The sequence below is a fragment of the Equus przewalskii genome, chromosome X (genome assembly GCF_037783145.1).
Source record: "Equus przewalskii isolate Varuska chromosome X, EquPr2, whole genome shotgun sequence".
NCBI classification, from domain to species: Eukaryota; Metazoa; Chordata; class Mammalia; order Perissodactyla; family Equidae; genus Equus; species Equus przewalskii.
Genome location: NC_091863.1, coordinates 59,167,681 through 59,188,764, shown reverse-complemented (window position 1 = coordinate 59,188,764; position 21,084 = coordinate 59,167,681). Strand labels below are relative to the sequence as shown.

The 21,084-nt window shown below is 35.2% G+C and overlaps 1 protein-coding gene across 1 annotated transcript in view; it reads left to right on the top strand.

The window, feature by feature from the left end:
• The window catches only part of ATRX (ATRX chromatin remodeler), a 229,513-nt gene extending 208,429 nt beyond the window's left edge, over window positions 1–21,084 (top strand). Inside the window, exons 31-35 of the mRNA XM_070605788.1 lie at window positions 14,538–14,687; window positions 15,534–15,659; window positions 16,411–16,506; window positions 17,024–17,152; window positions 18,185–21,084. Of these exons, the coding sequence (XP_070461889.1) occupies window positions 14,538–14,687; window positions 15,534–15,659; window positions 16,411–16,506; window positions 17,024–17,152; window positions 18,185–18,463 (780 nt within the window). The 3' untranslated portion in view covers window positions 18,464–21,084. The remainder of the gene's footprint in view (window positions 1–14,537; window positions 14,688–15,533; window positions 15,660–16,410; window positions 16,507–17,023; window positions 17,153–18,184) is intronic.

Below are 21,084 nucleotides of genomic sequence, written 5' to 3'. Positions count from 1 at the left end.
GAATGTCTTTCCATCTCCTTATGTCGTCATCCAATTCTCTCAGAAAGGCCTTGTAATTTTCATTATATAGGTCCTTCACTTCCTTAGTTAAATTTACCCCAAGGTATTTTATTCTTTGTGTTGCGATTGTGAATGGTATTGTATTCTTGAGTTCTTTTTCTGTTGGTTCATTACTGCAGTATAGAAATGCTACTGATTTATGCAAATTGATTTTATACCCTGCAACTTTGCTGTAGTTGTTGATTACTTCTAACAGTTTTCCAATGGATTCTTTGGGGTTTTCTATATATAAGATCATGTCGTCTGCAAACAGCGAGAGTTTCACTTCTTCCCTCCCTATTTGGATTTCTTTTATTCCTTTTTCTTGCCTGATTGCTCTGGCCAGGACCTCCAGTACTATGTTAAATAAGAGTGGTGATAGAGGGCATCCTTGTCTCGTTCCTGTTTTCAGGGGGATGGGGTTCAGTTTTTGCCCATTGAGTATGATGTTGGCTATGGGTTTGTCGTATATGGCCTTTATTATGTTGAGGTAGTTTCCTTCTATGCCCATTTTGTTCAGAGTTTTTATCATAAATGGCTGTTGGATCTTGTCAAATGCCTTCTCTGCATCTATTGAGATGATCATGTGGTTTTTATTCCTCAGTTTGTTGATGTGGTGTATCACGTTGATTGATTTGCGGATGTTGAACCATCCCTGTGTCCCTGTTATGAATCCCACCTGATCCTGATGTATGATTCTTTTGATGAATTGCTGAATTCTGGTTGCCAAAATTTTGTTTAGAATTTTTGCATCTAAATTCATCAGTGATATTGGCCTGTAGTTCTCTTTTTTCGTGGTGTCCTTGTCAGGTTTTGGTATCAGCGTGATGTTGGCCTCATAGAATGTGTTAGGAAGTGTTCCATCTTCCCTAATTTTTTGGAATAGCTTGAAAAGGATAGGTATTAAATCCTCTCTGAAAGTTTGGTAGAATTCCCCAGGAAAGCCATCTGGTCCTGGGGCTTTATTCTTTGGGATGGTTTTGATTGCTGTTTCAATCTCTTTCCTTGTGATTGGTCTGTTCAAATTGTCTGCCTCTTCTTGAGTGAGCTTTGGGAGATTGTAGGAGTCCAAGAATTTATCCATTTCCTCTAGGTTGTCCATTCTGTTGGCATATAGTTTTTTGTAGTATTCTCTTATAATCTGTTGTATTTCTGCAGAGTCTGTTGTTATTTCTCCTCGCTCATTTCTGATTTTGTTTATCTGAGCTTTCTCCCTTTTTTTCTTTGTAAGTCTGGCTAGTGGTTTGTCAATTTTATTTATCTTCTCAAAAAACCAGCTCTTTGTCTCATTGATCCTTTCTACTGCCTTTTTCGTTTCAATAGTATTTATTTCTGCTCTGATTTTTATTATTTCTCTCCTTCTGCTGACTTTGGGCTTCATTTGTTCTTTTTTCTCTAGTTCAGTTAGGTGTGCTTTAAGATTGCTTATTTGGGATTTTTCCTGTTTGTTAAGATGTGCCTGTATTGCGATGAATTTTCCTCTTAATACAGCTTTTGCTATATCCCATATGAGTTGGTATGGCATGCTATCATTTTCATTTGTTTCCAGGTATTTTTTGATTTCTTCTTTAATTTCTTCAGTGATCCATTGCTTGTTCAGTAGTGTGTTGTTTGGTCTCCACATCTTTGTGCCTTTCTCAGCTTTTTTCTTGTAATTAATTTCTAGCCTTATAGCACTATGATCTGAGAAGATGCTTGTTATTATTTCAATTTTTTTAAATTTGTAGAGGCTTGCCTTGTTTCCCAACATATGGTCTATCCTAGAGAATGTTCCATGTGCACTTGAGAAGAACATGTATTCAGCTCCTTCAGGGTGGAGTGATCTATATATGTCTATTAAGTCCAATTGTTTTAGTTTTTCATTCAGCTCCACTGTTTCCTTGTTGATTTTCTGTCTGGGTGATCTGTCCATTGATGTGAGTGGGGTGTTGAGGTCCCCTACTATTATTGTGTTGTTTTTAACATCTTCCTTTAGGTCTGTTAATAGTTGCTTTATGAATCTTGGTGCTCCTGTGTTGGGTGCATAGATATTTATAAGCGTTATTTCTTCTTGATGAAGTGTCCCTTTGATCATTATATATTGTCCCTCTGTGTCTCTCTTTACCTGTCTTATTTTGAAATCCACTTGGTCTGATATGAGAATTGCAACACCTGCCTTTTTTTCCTTGCTATTTGCTTGAAGTATTGTCCTCCACCCCTTCACCCTGAGTCTGTGTTTGTCCTTGGGGCTGAGGTGTGTTTCCTGGAGGCAACAAATTGTTGGATCTTGTTCTTTAATCCATTTTGCCACTCTGTGTCTTTTTATTGGAGCGTTCAATCCGTTCACATTGAGAATGATTATTGATGCATGTGGACTTAATGCTGTCAATCTGTCGCTCATTATCTTGTTTTCCTGTGTTTCTTTTCCTGTGTGCTTTAGACTACCCATTTAATACTGCAGTTTCTTATGCTGGGTTTCTTAGATTTTTCCTTATCTATGATTTGTGACTCTGTTCTGTACTTTATTTTAGTGTCTACCTTGAAGTTTGTATTTAGAATCTCGTGTATAATATAGTCTATTCTCTGGTGGTCTCTTACTTACTCGACCAATACTGATTTAGACCCTTTGCTCTTCCCCTCCTAAATAATTATTTTCATTTTTTATTCCAACTCGTCTTATTAATTTGTAGTTAGAGTGCTAAGATCGTCCTTGTTTTGGTAGTTTCCTTATTTTTACCCTAATGCTATAGTTGAATATTTGCTATCCTGTTCTGGTTCTATCCATCGGTCTCCCTAGTCTGTGGATTGTGTCCCCTTTCTCCCTTGTTTCTTTTTTCAAGTATGAGAGCCTTCTTGAGGATTTCTTGTAATGGAGGGCTTTTAGTTACAAATTCCCTTAACTTTTGTTTGTCTGGAAAAGATTTAATTTCTCCCTCATATCTGAAGGAAATTCTTGCTGGATAGAGTATTCTTGGCTGAAGGTTTTTATCCTTTAAAGCTTTGAATATATCACTCCATTCTCTCCTAGCTTGTAGGGTTTCTGTAGAGAAATACGCTGACAGTCTGATAGGGGCTCCTTTATAGGTTATTCTCTTTTTTTTCTTACTTCCCTGAGTATTCTTTCCTTATCATTCCTATTTGCCAACTTTACTATTATGTGCCTTGCGGTGGGTCTTTTTACATTGACAAATCTAGGAGATCTAAAACCCTCCTCTACACACATTTCTCCGTTGATCCCTAGATTTGGGAAGTTCTCTTCAATAATTTCGTTAAGCACACTTTCTGCTCCATTTTCCTTTTCCATATTCTCAGGAATTCCTATGATCCTTATGTTCTTACTCCTCATTGAATCCATTATCTCTCAGAGATTTTCCTCATTTTTTTAAATTCTTAGTTCTCTTTCTTCCTCTGTCTGGTGCCATTCAGCCTGTGTGTCCTCGATTATGCTGATTTGCTCCTCTATGTTGTCTACACGGGCATTCAGGGAATCCGTATTCTGTTTTATCTGGTCCATTGTGTTTTTCATCTCAAGTAATTCTGTTTGATTCTTCTTTATGATTTCAATCTCTTTTGTGAAGTAACTCCAGAACTCGGCTTGTTTCTCTATCTTTCTCTCTACCTCATTGAGTTTTTTGATTATAGCTGCTCTGAATTCATTATCACTTAGTTTACCTAATTCCAAGTCCTCAGGACTTAATTCTGTGTTTTTATTGTTTTCCTTCTGGTCTGGGGCTTTTATAAATTGCCGGATGGTAGAGGAGCGGTTTTTTCTCATGGTGGTAGAATTCAGTTGCAGTTACAGCCTGTCGCCACTAGATGGGGGTCGAGAGCGGCGTGTTAGCTCTCCGCCTTGGGGCAAGATGGCTGCGCCCACTGGCTTTGCCGGGGGGGAGGGGCTGTTACTCACACGCGCCGGTCTGGGTTCAGATCAGTTCTGTTCTCTGGTCTCCCAAGGCCCTTGATTTATAGGGTCCCCGCGGACGGAAGCTTTCCCCCCGTCAGCGGGTCTCCACTGAATCAGCGGCAGGAGTCCTGGATGATCCCCCGGTCGTGCGGCCCCTCACCCGCTCCTTCCCGACCGGCGCTGCAGCGATGGCAGACTCTAGGGGAGGGAGCGATGTTCTCTCCTACCATTCCAGCACCTCCGAAGGTGTAAAGCTAGGTTTATGATCTCCTCCTTCTTGGTATTGTAGGTCTCTAATGAGCTGGCATTATGTTTATTCTCTGAAATTCAGTTCTTCCAATCTTTTGTTGTATTTTGGAGGGGAGAGAATCCCGGGTCAGCTCACCCTGCCATTTTGCTCCGCCCACTCCTGATTTGTCTTTATTATCAGCTAAACTTCTGAATTAAGAATAATAACAGTAGCTAACATTTAGTGAGTGCTTTTTATGTCAGGCACTGTACTAAGGGCTTTACTAGCATTGAATCATTTAATCCTTATAGCCACCTTACAAGGCTGGTACAGTTTATTTCTACTTTATAGAGGATGAAATTATGACAGACAGAAGTCGTGGCACCTGCATTTGATCTCAGCGCTGTGATTCCAGACCCCATACTCTTGAACCACTACACTCTACTCTGCTGACATTTATATGTTAATCATGATTAAACGTGTGGAAGAAGTAAATTGAGGCACTCTTTTTTGGTAGGACTTCACACTTTTTTTTATTTCCAACTTGTTTTTTCATTGAGATATAATTGACACGTAACATATTAGTTTCAGGGGTACAACATAATGGTGTGATATATATGCATATACTGCAAAATGATCACCACAGTAAGTCTACTTAATATGCATCACCACACATAGTTACAGATTTTTTTCTTCTGATGAGAACTTTTAAGATCTACTTTTTTAGCAACTTTCAAATATACAGTACAGTATTATTAACTATGGTCCCTATACTGTACATTACATCACCAGAACTTATTTATCTTATAACTGGAAGTTTGTACCCTTTGACAAACATCTTCCCATTTCACACACATCCCCCAGCTCCTGGTAACCACTACTCTACTCTTTGTTTCTATGAGTTCAGCTTTTTTAGATTCCATGTATAAGTGAGATCATATGGTCTTTGTCTTTCTCTGCCTGACTTATTTCACTTAGCATAATCCCCTCAAGGTCCATCCATGTTGTTGCAAATGGCAAGCTTGCCTTCTTTTTATGGCTGAATAATATTCCATTGTGTGTGTGGGGGCATGTATCACATTTTCTTTATCCATTCATCCATCGATGGACACTTAGGTTGTTTCCATATCTTGGCTACTGTAAATAATGCTGCAATGAACATAGGGGTGCAGATATCTTTTTGAGTTAGTGTTTTTGTGTTCTTCAGATAAATACCCAGAAGTGGAATTTCTGGATCATATGGTAGTTCTACTTTTTCATTTTTTGGGGAACCTCCATACTGTTTTCCCTAGTGGCTGCATCAATTTACATTCCTACCAACAGTGCACAAGGGTTCCCTTTTCTCCACATCCTCACATCTTCTTCTTAACCAATACTGTGGGTTTATGGAAAGGCATTTTCAATGTTATCAAGGTCTATAATATTGGAGAGTATAGATTTCATCTTGTAGTTACTGCAAAATCTTAGAATGGCAAAGCTGATGCCAGTTCTCAATTATCTTTGATGCTGATCTTACTGATCTTCAGCCCTGAGTCAGCATAGCATAGTGGTTAAGAGCAGGAGCCCGTGGGCAAGACAAGCTGTGTTTGAATTTTGACCTTAGTGAAGATAATTTGACTTCCCTGTGCCTCAGTTTCTTGATCTATAATTCTGAGAAATTTATGTCCATTAGTCTTCGAAAATCTCTTCTCCTCCATTTTTATTTTCATCTCCTTCTGAAACTCTTATTACTAAATCGCTGCCCTTCTGCTTTTAGCTCCCCTGTCTTTTAGCTTTTCTTTTCCATTTCCTCCTACTGTCTTCTGGAAGAGTGCCTCAGTCTGACCTCCTAAGTCAGTAAGTTATTCTTCAGTTCTCCCTCTCCTGCTATTTATACTATCCATTGAGTTATTTATTTCAACAATTATTTTTTATCCCTGATATTTCATTTTGACACTTAATTTTTATTTGAATTTAGTATTGGTAATATCTTTCCTTGTTTCCTTAAATATACTTACCATGTTTATTTTGAATTACTGGTACATGTTTCAGTAATTGTGCTTCAGATGGCAAATGATGCCAGTTGTTTGTTGTCACCCCAGGGATGTCGTGTGTTTGTGTATGTGCATGTGTCTATAAGTTCCTGGAATTCATGTTTCCTTTTCCCTTCTGTACTTTCTGCAAGTTGATTGTAGGGGAGGGAGCCAGCAGCCCATGCTGATTCACCATCTTAGAAATCTCATCAGTAATATGGGGAAAATAATAGTATGTACTTCATAAAGTTATCCTGAAAATTAAATTAGATATTCCATGTGAAGTTCTTAGAACAGTGTTAACATGCAGTTATGCAATCAGTTTAGCTTTAAAAAAAAATCTGTAGAAAGGTGACTTGGTGTCAGATCCCAGCTTTAGAAAACTGTTTTGATAGGCTAAAATGTAGAGCTAACTAGGGGTAAAAAAAAGGTACTGACCTATCTTTTAGACATTGAGCTGTCCCAGAATTCTGCCACGTAGTCTAATATTGTCTGTTGTCTCTGTTATCGCAAAGAAAATATTTTTTTTTAAGTTTAACTTAAAGTTTTTCCTATTGTAAAATTTTTCAAACCAGAAAAATATAATGGGTACTCATTAACCCATCACCTATATTTACTAATTTTAATATTTTGCCACATTTGCCTCCTCTATTTTTCTGATATATTTTAAATTATAAGTTTACGATGTTTCACTTGTAAATATTTCAGTGTAAATCTCTCAAATATAAAGATATTTCTTATATAACCACTATACCATAAAGTTAGTAACTTATTCATTCCCTACCATCATCTAATGCCACATCCATATTCATATTACCCCAGTTGTCTCAAAAATGTTTTTTATAGCTGCTTTGTTCAAATCAGGATCTACTCAAGGTACACACACTGCATTTAGTTGTTGTGTCTCTTCATTATGTTTCTTTTAATTTAGTGCAGTCACCTCCCCTCCCTTCATTCTGGATTTGCTTATTTCCTGATGGTGTTTTTGAACTTCTACCTCTTATATATCCTGTAAACTGGAAATTATATCCAGAGGCTTGATTGGATTCATGGAAGATATTTCTGGCAAGAATATTTTATAGATGATATGTAAAAAGAGATTAATATTTTTTAAAAAAACAAGATAAGGCAAGGTATGAGGGAAAAGGAGTAATACATAGTGAGTGCTTATGCTGTTGCTTTAAATGCATTATCATGTAATCCTTACAATAACCTCATGAGTTACAGGTGGTATTATCCCGTTGTAGTAAGGGAGTTGGTTCTGAGAGATCACCCAACTATTAAGCAGCAAAGTTAGAATTCCAAAAGAGAAGGAAAAAAAGTCAAACAAGACCTTTTATCTGTACATAAACATAAAAAATTTTACCAACAAATCACTTGTTCTCTGTGCCTCAGTCTCCAGTAAAATAAGAGCAACAAATTGACTTGACTCTCACGTAAATAAATTGCTCAGGCTTCTGCTTTCATTTTAGGTAATGAGAGGTATCCTTTAAGCATTAGCTAAAATTTTTTTAACACATATACATTCTCAGGACAGGTAATAACTTATTGGTCTTTATTTAACTATGATGGCCATATAGCTAGGCTTTTTAGGACAATTCTGACATTAGATAACTTGTCTGATCAAACATCTCCTGAATTTTTCATTAGAAAAACTTGGTTAAGGTGTAAAACCCTCTCCTTGTATAGGAATACATTGCTTGTCTGGTTTTTAAAGTGAGGGTCTGCTTTATACCTTTAGAAAAGGTGTTGGAAGTAAGAGAAAGTGGTAAATAGCACCAGTAGAGTTCTCCCACTTAGCTAACCAAAAGAAGAAAGTATTTTGGTGGTGTGATTAAATTACTTGAAATCTTAGAGGTGAATGGATAGGATAGGTCTGAGAATTGACCATTATATTTAGCAATACAGAGGTCATTGGTAAACCAGGCAGTGTGCTAAGCACTTCATATGTAATGCAGTCATGTGCTGCATAATGGCCTCTCCATCAATGGCGGACCACATATATGATGGTGGTCCTATAAGATTAGTACCATATAGCCCAGGTGGGTAATAGGCTCTACTATCTAGTTTTGTGCAAGTACACTCTATGATGGTCACACAACAACGAAATCACCTAACGATGCATTTCTCGGAACGTGTCCCTGTCGTTAAGCATGTATGACTGTATGTAATTTCCACAATAATCCTGTGAAGTAGATACTTACTAGGCTCATTTTACAGACCAGGAGACTGAGATTCAGAGAGAGAGCTTACTCAAGGACATCGTGCTAGTAAGTGTTAGAACTAGGATTTAAACCCAGTAAGACTCTCTGGATCTATACTGTTCAATACAAGAGCCACTAGCTACATGTGGCTATTTACATTTACATTTAAATGAACTAAAATTTTAGTTCCTCAGTCACACTAGTCATATTTGAGGTGCTCAGTAGTCACATGTAGCTAGTAGCTACCATATTGTACAGCACAAACACAGAACGTTTCTATCATTGCCCAGAGTTCTATTGGATAGCGGTACTCTAGAGCCTGTGATCTTAACCACTACACATAAAGCCTCCCAATTTACAAAGTTATATATATATATTTCTTCTTCATTTAAGCTAAATCGTGCCATTAAACTTTCCTCTGAAATTCAAAAGGCTGACACAGGTCTTCTTTTTGTCAAATCATTTGATTCCAGCAAAATTAAATTCATATTTATATCTCGAGCAGTCTGGTCGTGAAATTGTCTGTTGTAGAAAGAAACCTGGGAAGCAAAGCTGTACATCCTCTCATTTTTTTCCATTTTCTTTTAGGGGAATTCAGAAGGATATAACTAACATGTTGGAATGATCAGTGATCCTGGATTAACATAGGTACTTCAGTGCCACAGTATCTGTGTATTAATATCCTAAAGCATGTTACTCAGTTGGTTAGGTTGGCTGAATCAAATATGTCTTAGAACCCTTCCAGGAGTAGGAGCTGTGGAAGATTACAACTGTGATACTTTTAGGGGAATTTGTAGGCGAATGCCTCACTTCTGTCTCCAATTACTGATGTTTTCATGACCAAGATTTTTACTTCAAATTTATTACTTTGGACCCTTAAAGGAATATAATTGTGGGAGAGATTTGGTCAATATAAGAATCACCAGATGACCTTATTTATATCATTTTTTCAATCATTTTATCTTTTAATGTTTTCTTTTTTTGAGATGTAGTTTGAACTGTTAAATGGCTGCTTTCATTCCTATTTTGTATGTCTTTTATTTCCTCTTTATAGCATGCCTTATAGTTGATTTAGAGGATGTAATAGTGTTTATTAAATAAAGAGAGAATATGAACTCCAGATTGTATAGCATGAGAATCGAGTTCCAATTCAGGCTCTACTTGGAAAGCTGCAACCTCTAGAAAGTCACTACAGTCATATAAAATCTAGAATGACACTCTTTACCTCACAGTGAGTGGCATGTGGCATGTGTAATCATTGTAATGGATAACCAATTTTTAAAGGTTAAATACTAAATATAGTACGTACTTCTTTAAATGTTAAATTGAGTAGAAAACGTTCTTATCAAAGGAGACTGGCTTTTACCCTCTGCCAAAGGCAGTTTGGCAGGCCTGCGTTTTCTTTCCTTGAAAGTGACAAGTTCTGTAATTGTCACTATCTTATTCATACCTACAATTTGGGAATCTGGATATATTTATAAATGCTCTTTGGCAAAGATTGTGTTCTTGACTTAAAAATCTGATATGAGGTGGTATGTGAACTTTCTTAAATAGCTCTCTAGTTACTTATCATATGTTGCATTTTTTTCCAGTGTAGTTTAGGAAGAAACAGGCTTCAAATTTGAAAATAGAAACTTTTTTGACCAGGACTGTTATGTTTCTTTACTAAGAACCTAGACTTACTTAAGTGATAAATGGAATTTTTTTCATAGTTTCTTAAGTGGGTCCTGTGGCACTTAAGTATTCTAGTGACATTTTATTTCCAGATATTATAAAACTCAAATTCAAAGCGATGGCAAGCAAAATATTTTGAAACATGGCAAACCGCCGCCCTGCCCCCAGGCAAAGCCTTGATTGTTTTTTAAAAATTTTATTTTCAAGGTTGAATTTCAGAATTAATTAGATGGGAATTTTTGTCAGCTTGCCAAATAATTTAAACTTCTAAATAAATTAACTTAAACTTTCAATTTATCATTAATTTTGTTTTATTAATTGAACTAGTCATTTTTAAAGCTTAAACTAATTTAGGTCATTAGCTAGAGTATAGACCATGCTTTTCCCAGCTTGTAAGCTTTTTCACTTATTTAAGGAAAAATAAAGTTTAGACAAAGGAAAGTAAAGGTACACATTTGGATATAATTTAAACCTCATTTTGATGACTGTTGGCCTAGTGATTATAGATTCTGTTTCAGTATTGTTTTCAATAATAGTGTAACTATAGCAACTAATACAAATGCATGCTTCAAGGGGAAAAAACAAAAACCTCTCCGCCGATTGTGTTGTATGTTGGGATGAAATTGTTTTATTAACTTTATAACTTGCTCTACACTTTGCAAAGTTGTTTTTCCCAAAGAAATATTCTGAAGATCCTGTTAGAAATACTTTTTTTTGCCCTTTTATCATCTGTTTCTTATATTGACAGCATGCTGCAATTAATTTAAAAGGGAAAGATGTAGAAACAGTTTGTATCAGAAATCTCATATCTTCTTTCTCTTATTTGTGTCTTTCACAACACTCTGGGGGAAAGAAAGATTTCTACTTTCCTGCTTCTGAACTGTATAAATATGTCTTGTTTCTATAAAAGTCAGTTAACTTACATGTAGTGTCTTTTCTTTGTTAAAATGAAGATTGTGGTAAACATACTTGTCTAAGTCCTTGAGTATTATCAGCATAATTATGGTATGAACAAGTGGTTCAAATACATTAAAATTTATCTAGTAACCTATTTCATTACAGATTTGGTAATAATTAAAAAGTATAAGTGGCCTAAATGTCTTAATAAACTCTTAAATAAGAGAAGAATTAGATGATTCAGTGTATCTATATAATGTAAGCACCTTGCAGGCATTAAAAATGATGAAGATTTGTATTTGATTTAAAACGATGTTCATGGAAAGATGTTAAGGCAGAAAAGTAGGTTTCAAAACTATGTCTAGTACAATCCCACGTGTAAAAAGTGTATGTGTGTAAGTGTAAATGTGTGGAGGAATAAACAACAAATGTTACCTGTGGTTATTTCTGTGATTTATAGTAGAATATTAGCCTTGTTCCCAGTAATTTTTTTTTTTTAGTTCTTTGGAAAGAAGGAAGTGTCGTAGCCAGTAGAAGCAATATGAATGGTTTTTTTGGGTCTGATGTTAGGAGAGAGGTAATGTTTTAGGAAAAGGGTTAAAACTTCTTTTAATAATAAAAAACAAAGTCACATGTACTTTTCCTCTGAATTGTTGGTATTTTAGTTGACTGTAAGTCAAAAGGCAAGTTATTACGTAGGCAAAAGCTGAACCTCTACCATAATCTGACCCTAATTAGACAGTCATGTTTGACTTGATAAGATAGATCTTAAATCTGGAATTGGTGGGGAGAAGACATTAAAAGGTTTTAAAAATGGAGTTTCCTAAAATGACTTATCTTCTGAAGATGAAAATGGTGAAATAGTTCGTGTCAGATTTAAGCTAAGTGTGAACTGGCTTTTCACAAGTTTGTGTCTGAGAATTGTGTTTGTTTCAGTTTTATATTTTATTTTATTAAAAAATTAACATATGCTTGTTTAATAAAATTTACAAAAAGGACAAGTGCTAAAAGTGAAAAAAAAAATAGAGCTACTTAGGTTTCTCCTTCCTCTAGAATCCTTCAGGGGATTATCTTTTTTATCTAAGAGAATAGATCTGGGAAATGGAGGAACCATGCCTCAAGAAAACAGTCTTTATAGTGTGATAGAATGACCACTGGATAGGAATCAGGAAATTTAGCTTCTAGTCCCGGCTAGTCCTTTGCTGTGTGATGAGGAAAAAGTTACTTTACCTCTCTGGACATCAGTTTCTACCAATTCCAAGATAATAAGTTTGGACTTTGAAATTATAGGACACTAAGGACTGACTTGATAAAGCTCCCTGATATCTCAGACATTTTTTAAAGAGAATATATATGAGTGTGTGTGTGTGGATGGACACACACGCACATGTGCACATTGCATACATGCATTTCTGGAAGGCTTTCTCTCTAACCATAGGGAAGTAATTAATGTATGAACCATGGTGTTTATAATTGAGAAATAACCACTACACTTAATTGACATAGTGTTTATTTCCAAAGAATTGGATGTTTCATTTATTCCTGGTATTCTCATATTATCCTGTTACACATGTGAACAGAGAGTATTTCATCCATGTTTAACTTACAGTCATAACTAGACTAAGTTATTATCCAGTGTCAAAGAATCAATCAGTGGCACAACTGAAAATAAATTCAGTTCCTAGCACACAGTTCTTTTAGTCTTTCCCTTAGGTTGTTTTCTTACAGAAATGAAGGGATTTTTAACTATGGTTAAGAACGTCTCTTATCGCCAGACAGAAGTAAAATTAGGGACTATCCACAGAACATTTCTACCTTGTAATTTATTTGGTATTTTGTAGAACAGCTGACTTTTCTAATTGTATTTGATATGGTCACTTACTAAAAATATTAGTCAGTGTTATCTGCTTTTATTTTGTACCTCTCCTGAGTCATGCTTGAAGGGTAAGCATGGGAGACACACATCTAAGGAAGCATTATCTTTTAATAGAATTTGATTCAGACTGGCCTATCTCCCTGCCTGCCTGGTCAGTAACTCTGAACTTTGGAGATATATCTAGTGCTGATAAACCTGTTCTATATAGCATAGGCCAGAGAAGTCAGCTTTGATGGCAGATTCCTACACTGGTGTAGGAGAGAGATGTTTAGTTAACATTTCAAAAGAACTAAGCCTGTTAGCCTCTGTGTATTCCACCAGTAGACTTTCTTGAGCCCTCTCATTTGTATGGTCTTTTAATGTTTTCTGTTTTAAACAAAAATAACATGCAAGTCAAAATGAATTATAAAATCTCACAGCTGTATCCATTAAGAAAATCACTTCCTTTCATGAAATTATGAATTATTTCAAGTGTTTATTGGGTAGCAAGGTAAAAAGTTGTTTACATGATACCAAATAGAATATTTGGAATTAATGTCAGCATTTGCTAGTGCCTCATGATTTGAATTTTTCACCTTGAGTTATTTAACATACATTTGAGTTTCTACCATTTGAGACCCTATACTCTAGGTATGGTTGAAGATATAAAGACAAAATTCTTTTCAAGTGTGAGCTTTGTCTCTTCTAAAACTAACAGAGGCATAAAACAGTACTAGATGCAGATGAAATATAAATGTAAAGTGCTATATACTTCCCTCTACCTTACTCGGAACAGTAATTGTTTATGTTCCTCCACTAAAGTCACACTCAATTTAGAAAGTGTGTTCTACGGGAACTTGCTTTAGAAGCTATGGAAAATCCTTTTGTGAAGTGAATTAATTTGCCTTTTGTATGTCCAGGTTTTCATCTGTGATTTCTTAATAAACAACTTGTGAATATTTTAATTTTTTATTAGCAAGTAACATATATATAGTTCACTTTAACCCTCTCCTCCCAATCTCTCTTTGTGTCTCTCTCTCATAACCATAATTACCAGAGCAGGAATTTGGTGTTCTTACTAAGTGTATAAATGATCCCAATTTTTAAGCTTTTAATTTTTTTAACCTTAAAAGACTAACTTAAAACACCATGACTTTATAAAAAAGACTGTGATAAATTGATAAACAATGTATATCAGTTTAAATTTGACCCATGGGTCCTTCCAGTATAATTTATATTTGATTTCCTACAATTGAAATATAAGGACTGTATGTTCTAGTTACACTGTCATGTAGCTGTTTAGATTAATTTAGATTTGGGTTTTGTTAGTATAGTGGTTCGTAGCTAAAGTGATTGTGAAAATAAAGTTATGTTAAATCTGTATAAACAGGAGTGGCCATGATTTTTACCACAAGCATCCAGTGTAATCTCTGATTTAAGAGATGTTAGCATTTATTATCAACTCAGAGAACAAAGCACAAAACAAAATGTGGAGAAAAAACCCTTGAAAGCTGAAAAGTAATCATTAAAAAAAATTGAACCCCTAACACATGCTATAAAAACATGAAATTCTTATACAAAAGGCTGGTGTTGCATGTATTGCAACTATTTTCTAGGTGATTTATCATATATATTAGAAATATGTATAACAGCCAGTTTCTAGTCTAAAAGTAGACCAAAGAACTATGGAGATATGATCCAGAGAGAGAAAATAATTCTCTATTATTTGGACCCCTCTAAACAGGATACCATACTTGCAGAACTTCTTCAAATACATAAAGAACACATTGTAGGATATCATGAACATGATTCTCTTTTGGACCACAAAGAAGAAGAAGAGTTGACTGAAGAAGAAAGAAAAGCAGCTTGGGCTGAGTATGAAGCAGAGAAGAAGGTAGTTCATTCAAAATACTTTTTGGTTTTTGTTTTTATATTAGTCGTTTGAAAGAGCAGTGAGGAAGAAAAGGGTCGCATTTGGAACAGGTAATAATATAGTGAGCCTTCAGGAACAGAGTCCCAAGATACGAGAATCTGTTTATGGGCTTTGGCTACCTTTGGTGGTAGAGTGGGAGGAGAGAAGAAAATATTTTCCACTTCAAGAGTAGTAACCCCATTTCTGCTTCGCACTTGCTGAATTGAGAGATTAGTGGGAAGCTATATATTTAGCATCACTTAACTCCCATCAACACCCTCACTGTAGTAACAGACGTACAGGAGCTTAGAGTGTGGAGGAGTAAATGTTGCTTTAGCATGTGTATCAGGAAATCTAAATTTTGACTGAATATCAGAACACAAAAATATTCCATTATTGAACATAAATGTCAATCTCCAGCAGCAACTTTATTTAAAATAGTTCCATATCTTTTTTAAACACCAACCCACTTGAGCAAAAATGTGCCTGAGCATGGGAAACCTTATCCTAATACCTGAATCCTTTTTCAACTCCTAACTCATTGTACCAAACTTCTTTAACGTTAATGCGATGTTAGGAGTCTCATCACAATTCTCTGAGTTGCCCCATTCTGTGGGAATCATCAGAAAAAGAGTACACCTTTAGGGGCTAAAGCTTTCCATGTAATAAGATCTTGGTTTCGGGTGAAAAGGGTGTTTTGTTTGTGTGTGGAAGAGTGTTAATAATTTCCTATATCTGAGAATGTGGATTCTTTTCTAAACCAGTGGGTGATGTAGAATTTCAAGTTTTAAATCACAATGTGGAAAGTGCATAATTTTTTGTTTTTAGGGACTGACCATGCGTTTCAACATACCAACTGGGACCAATTTACCCCCTGTCAGTTTCAACTCTCAAACTCCTTATATTCCTTTCAATTTGGGAGCCCTGTCAGCAATGAGTAATCAGCAGCTGGAGGTAAGTTGTGAAGTACAAAAGTAGTTTAACTTGAATTAAAGGCAATTTCAAGGGCCCTGTTGTTAAGGAATATCACATTCTCCAAAAGATTACCTCTGAATAGACCAAGACATTTTTCTTTTATTTGTTGACCTTTTTGAACCAGCATAGTGTAGTAAAATGTGGTTTTTCAGAGCACAAAGGAATCAGGCCTTGAATTAATATAGTTTGAATTACTTTAATTAAGAAACAAAAGGGCAGCTGACTGGCTAGGGAAATAGCACTTTCTTCAGTTGTAAAATATTTTGAATAAACAAATTACTTAATGTTTGAAAGTAGGATAAGTACACACATTGATTTATATTTACATGCGCTGTAGATGCAGCATTAATGATATGCCCAATGCCATAATGTAATAATGCCCAATATTATGAAATAAGTGATTTAAAACTAGAATCATTATGAATTAAACAAGATTAGGTTTTATTATACAAGTAATTTAATAACTTAATTGTATCTGTGGTTTCCTTTGTAAAATTTGCTTATGGAGTCATTAAATTATTGCTGCAATAAAACCGAAACTTTTCTCTTCCTAACAAGACCCTCACTGATGAGTTTTACTCCACGTTATTCATGCTGAATTTTTCTGTTCTTTTCAGTTATTTAAAGAGTTTCAAAACCAAGTGCTATAAATTGGCAAGAGGAAGGAGCCCTATACTTTAAAACTATGCCTTGATATGCCCTATAGAACTTATTTCTTGCATTCTTCTAGGACCTCATTAATCAAGGAAGAGAAAAAGTTGTGGAAGCAACAAACAGTGTGACAGCAGTGAGGATTCAGCCTCTTGAAGATATAATTTCAGCTGTAGTAAGTTATTTGTTAATTATCTTATTCCAACTTGCAATTTGTGTTCTTCCCCCACCACTTGTTTTAATTTTTAATTGTCACTTGCTTCACTGCTCCTCTGGGAAAAAGAGCATAATTCTTATAACTTGATTTGCAATAGTAAAATACCAGTAAACTGGATAATAGTGCAAAGGTATAATACAGCAATTTTACCTAGACTTTGGCACAAAAGAGAAATGGCTAAACTCTAAGAATTGAGAAATCAATCAATCATAGAAATGTATGCATTGTTTACATAAACATATTTTAATTATCAGTTGCACAAATTAAATCCAAATAGTTTCATTCCAGAGATAGCCCAACCCTTGTGCAACAATGGACAACTTAGTATCCTGCTTTTACATCATTGTTTTCTTTAGAAAAGGATAAAGGAAAAGGAAAAAAAAAACCTTTAAAAATCCTGCGTATCTTTAAGTACCTTGATTATTTTTCCTCAATTTTACTGCAATAAGGAATAAATAGAAACTTTTTCTTTTAGTGGAAGGAAAACATGAATCTCTCAGAGGCCCAAGTACAGGCATTAGCATTAAGTAGACAAGCCAGCCAGGAGCTTGATGTTAAACGAAGAGAAGCAATCTACAATGACGTATTGACAAAACAACAGATGGTAAGAGTTCTGACTCTCTAAGTTATGTCTAATTTTCTTGAATTTATAATAATGAGTTTATGTGATGTTTATGTCAGTAACCATCCCTCATATGGATGGATGGATGGTCATTGGTTATTCTCGGAAGAAATTTTGTCAGGAAACCTAGTAATGTCAAGTAAAGGTACTATCTTTTGTTACAAAGGAGCAACAGCTTCCCAAATGGGTCTCCTTGAAGTTTAAATAGGATCTCTTCCATATAATTTTATTTTCTGTATATTCTGGACATCTTAAAAGGAATTTTTGCCAGTCTTTTTACCACATTTACTAATTTTAAACAACTTCCCACAATAAGTATACTTTTTAATATGTTTAATTCGAGAGTAAGAAGTGGAGCTATAGATGATATATGACACAGGTTTCTGCTAAATTATGTAGTTCTTTAAAAGGCCAGCATATTCCAGGATCCTTGATCATCTTTCTCAGCAAGTTGTTTGCCAGCCATCTGCCTTGCACTGGGAAATTCCAGCTCTTGACACCAGAGAATCAATTTCTTTGGCATGAATTTTACTTAGAAAGCACTGTAGAATTATGTGGTTTTAAATTATGTTAGGAAATTTGAGACATTCCAGGTAGGAATTATTCCCACTGCAAGTGCTTTTTCCTTTGGTGTTTGTCACTAAAAATGTTTATTTGTCTGTCATCATGTGAAATATTCAAAAGAATGACAAAGAAAGGAGACTTGACAAAAAGTGCTGTAACCAATACTTGAAACTAATCACAGTGCAGGACAGGTTACTATGGCAACTAACCTAAATGCTGCTTGCTATACAATAGTCAAGTCATTAAGAGAATTTAGCCCTAAATGGTGTTACTAACTGGTTTCTACAGTAATGGTCCTGTGAATGCCATCAAATTAGTAATGGTGATAACAATAATGTGTTTTCCTTTTGTTATGGTACCCCCTTAACAAATTGATTTTAACTCAAAACTTGATACTTGCCTCTTTGAGACGGGTCGTGTACTTGTAACAGCTCCCTTTTCTCTCTTTAGTTAATCAGCTGTGTTCAGCGAATACTTATGAACCGAAGGCTCCAGCAGCAGTACAATCAGCAGCAACAGCAGCAAATGACTTATCAACAAGCAACACTGGGCCACCTCATGATGCCAAAGCCTCCAAATTTAATCATGAATCCTTCTAACTACCAGCAGATTGATATGAGAGGAATGTATCAGTCAGTGGCTGGTGGTATGCAGCCACCACCGTTACAGCGTGCACCACCCCCAATGAGAAGCAAAAATCCAGGACCTTCCCAAGGGAAATCAATGTGATTTTGCACTAAAAGCTTAAAGGATTGTTAAAATCATAGAAAGATCTTTTATTTTTTTAGGAATCAATGACTTAACAGAACTCAACTGTATAAATAGTTTGGTCCCCTTAAATGCCAATCTTCCATATTAGTTTTAAATTTTTTTTAAATAGGGCATACTATTTCTGCCTGACAATTGTCCGTGATGTTGCCTAGAATCTTCTTACACAGATTGAGTACAGAAGATATTTCAAATTGTTTTCAGTGAAAACAAATCCTTCCATAACAGTAACAACTCCACAGATTTCCTCTCTAAATTTTTATGCCTGCTTTTAGCGACCATAAAATTGTCATAAAATTAATAAATTTAGGAAAGAATACAGATTTATATTTTGTTCTTTACATATAAAAACACACAGCTGAGTTCTTAGAGTTGATTCCTCAAGTTATGAAATACTTTTATACTTAATCCATTTCTTGATTAAAGTGATTGAAATGGTTTTAATGTTCTTTTGACTGAAGTCTGAAACTGGGCTTTTGCTATATCATCTCTGTGACTGAAAGTTAGAAACTAAGGGTTATCTTTGACACAGAATTGTGTGCAATATTCTTAAATACTACTGCTCTAAAACTTGGAGGAGTCTTGCCGTTACCTTAGCATTGTATAAACAGCCTTAAGTACAGCCTAAGAAGAGAATTGCTTTTTCTTCTTTAGTCTTTCTGCCATTTTTTATTTTCAGTTATATGTGCTGAAATAATTCCTGGTAAAGTTTCAGGGTTGTGGATTGTCTTCCACACAGGAATTCTCTCTCCTGGCACTAGTGTAAAGCACATCTCTTCACTGCTCGGTGCCAGTGCTAGCGCTCCATCCTGTTGCTGGCAGTGGGATGTGGACTCACAAAACCAAGTTCTAGCATTTTAGGAGTTTAAGGATGATGTTGTGGTTGTTAGGTTCATACCCTGTTTTATAAACAACATCAAAATGGCAGAACCATTGCTGACTTTAAGTTCACGTGAGGAATGTGCTTTAACAATTCCCAGTACTGTCAGTATTGTGAAATAATTCCTCTTAAAGATAAGGATTACTGGCTTTTATGCTCTCCTTCTTTTCTCTCATCATCTTGTTCTTTTCCCCAAACTTACCTACATTTTCTTAAATTATGTTTCAACTTTCAATTTCTTTTTTAGTTGAGATCTTTGAGGCAGTTTTCTGATCAAAATTAATTCATCTAATACCCTTTTATGAAGTTTTACTAGAAAAATCATTGTATTATTATTCATAATCCATGCCTGTAAAAAAGACCTTTAAGTTTATTCATGTACAATTTGGTTGCTTGAGTTTCTTAAAGAAAAAGATTGTTAGACTATGGGAGTGAACTCAATGTGGCAGAACCATTTTTGAAATGGTTATGTAACAGGTAGTAGAAACAGCTAAGGAATTCCAGAAAAAAGAAAGCTGGTGGAGGGTTTACTCTAGGTATCACTGGATTAGAATAAGTTTAACATTAGCTAAAACTGTTTTGAGTTGTTTGGATGATTAAGAGATTTCCATTGTTGTCTTGGAAGAACTAGTGGTACAACATCCCAGAGCACTAGGTTTGTGATAGAGACTTTGTGAGGTTTGCTGGATTCACCCCCCACCTTCCCATGGTGAGTTATCACTAGCAAATTCCATAGATTCGGGTATTATGCCAGCCATGTACTCAAATTTATTTAATGGGGCGGGGGGAGATATGTGTTTACTTTAGAAGAAATAAAAGAGACAAGATTTATGAGATAAATATTTGAAGGCAGTACACTCTGGCCAACTGTTATCAGTTGGTATTTCTACAAGTCCAGAATATTTTAAACCTGATTTACTAGACCTGAGAACTTTCAACATGGTCTAATTACTTGCTCAAAGACATAGATGTGAAAATTTTAGGCAACCTTCTAAACCTTTTTCACCCTGGATGAAAATATGACTTAAAGAATAATACATAGAAGGATTAATTGGAAATAAGAGAGTTTGAAATAAAACTTGGACCACTTTGCATACACTCTTCTCACTTGACATTTTAGCTACATAATACGTACTTTGAGTATAACATCAAGCTTTAACAAATATTTAAAGACAAAATCACATCAACAGGATACTAAAAGGCTCATTTTTATATTTGTTTTAGATGTTTTAAATAGTTGCAATGGCTTAAAAAATGACGATTTAAAATGTTGCTTGTAATACAGTTTTGCCTGCTAAATTCTCCACATTTTGTAACCTGTTTTATTTCTTTGGGTGTAAAGCGTTTTTGCTTAGTATTGTGATATTGTATATGTTTTGTCCCAGTTGTATAGTAATGTTTCAGTCCATCATCCAGCTTTGGCTGCTGAAATCATACAGCTGTGAAGACTTGCCTTTGTTTCTGTTAGACTGCTTTTCAGTTCCGTATTGAGTATCTTAAGTACTGTAGAAAAGATGTCACTTCTTCCTTTAAGGCTGTTTTGTAATATATATAAGGACTGGAATTGTGTTTTTAAAGAAAAGCATTCAAGTATGACAATAATACTATCTGTGTTTTCATCATTCAAAGTGCTGTTTAGTAGTTGAAACTTAAACTATTTAATGTCATTTAATAAAGTGACCAAAATGTGTTGTGCTCTTTA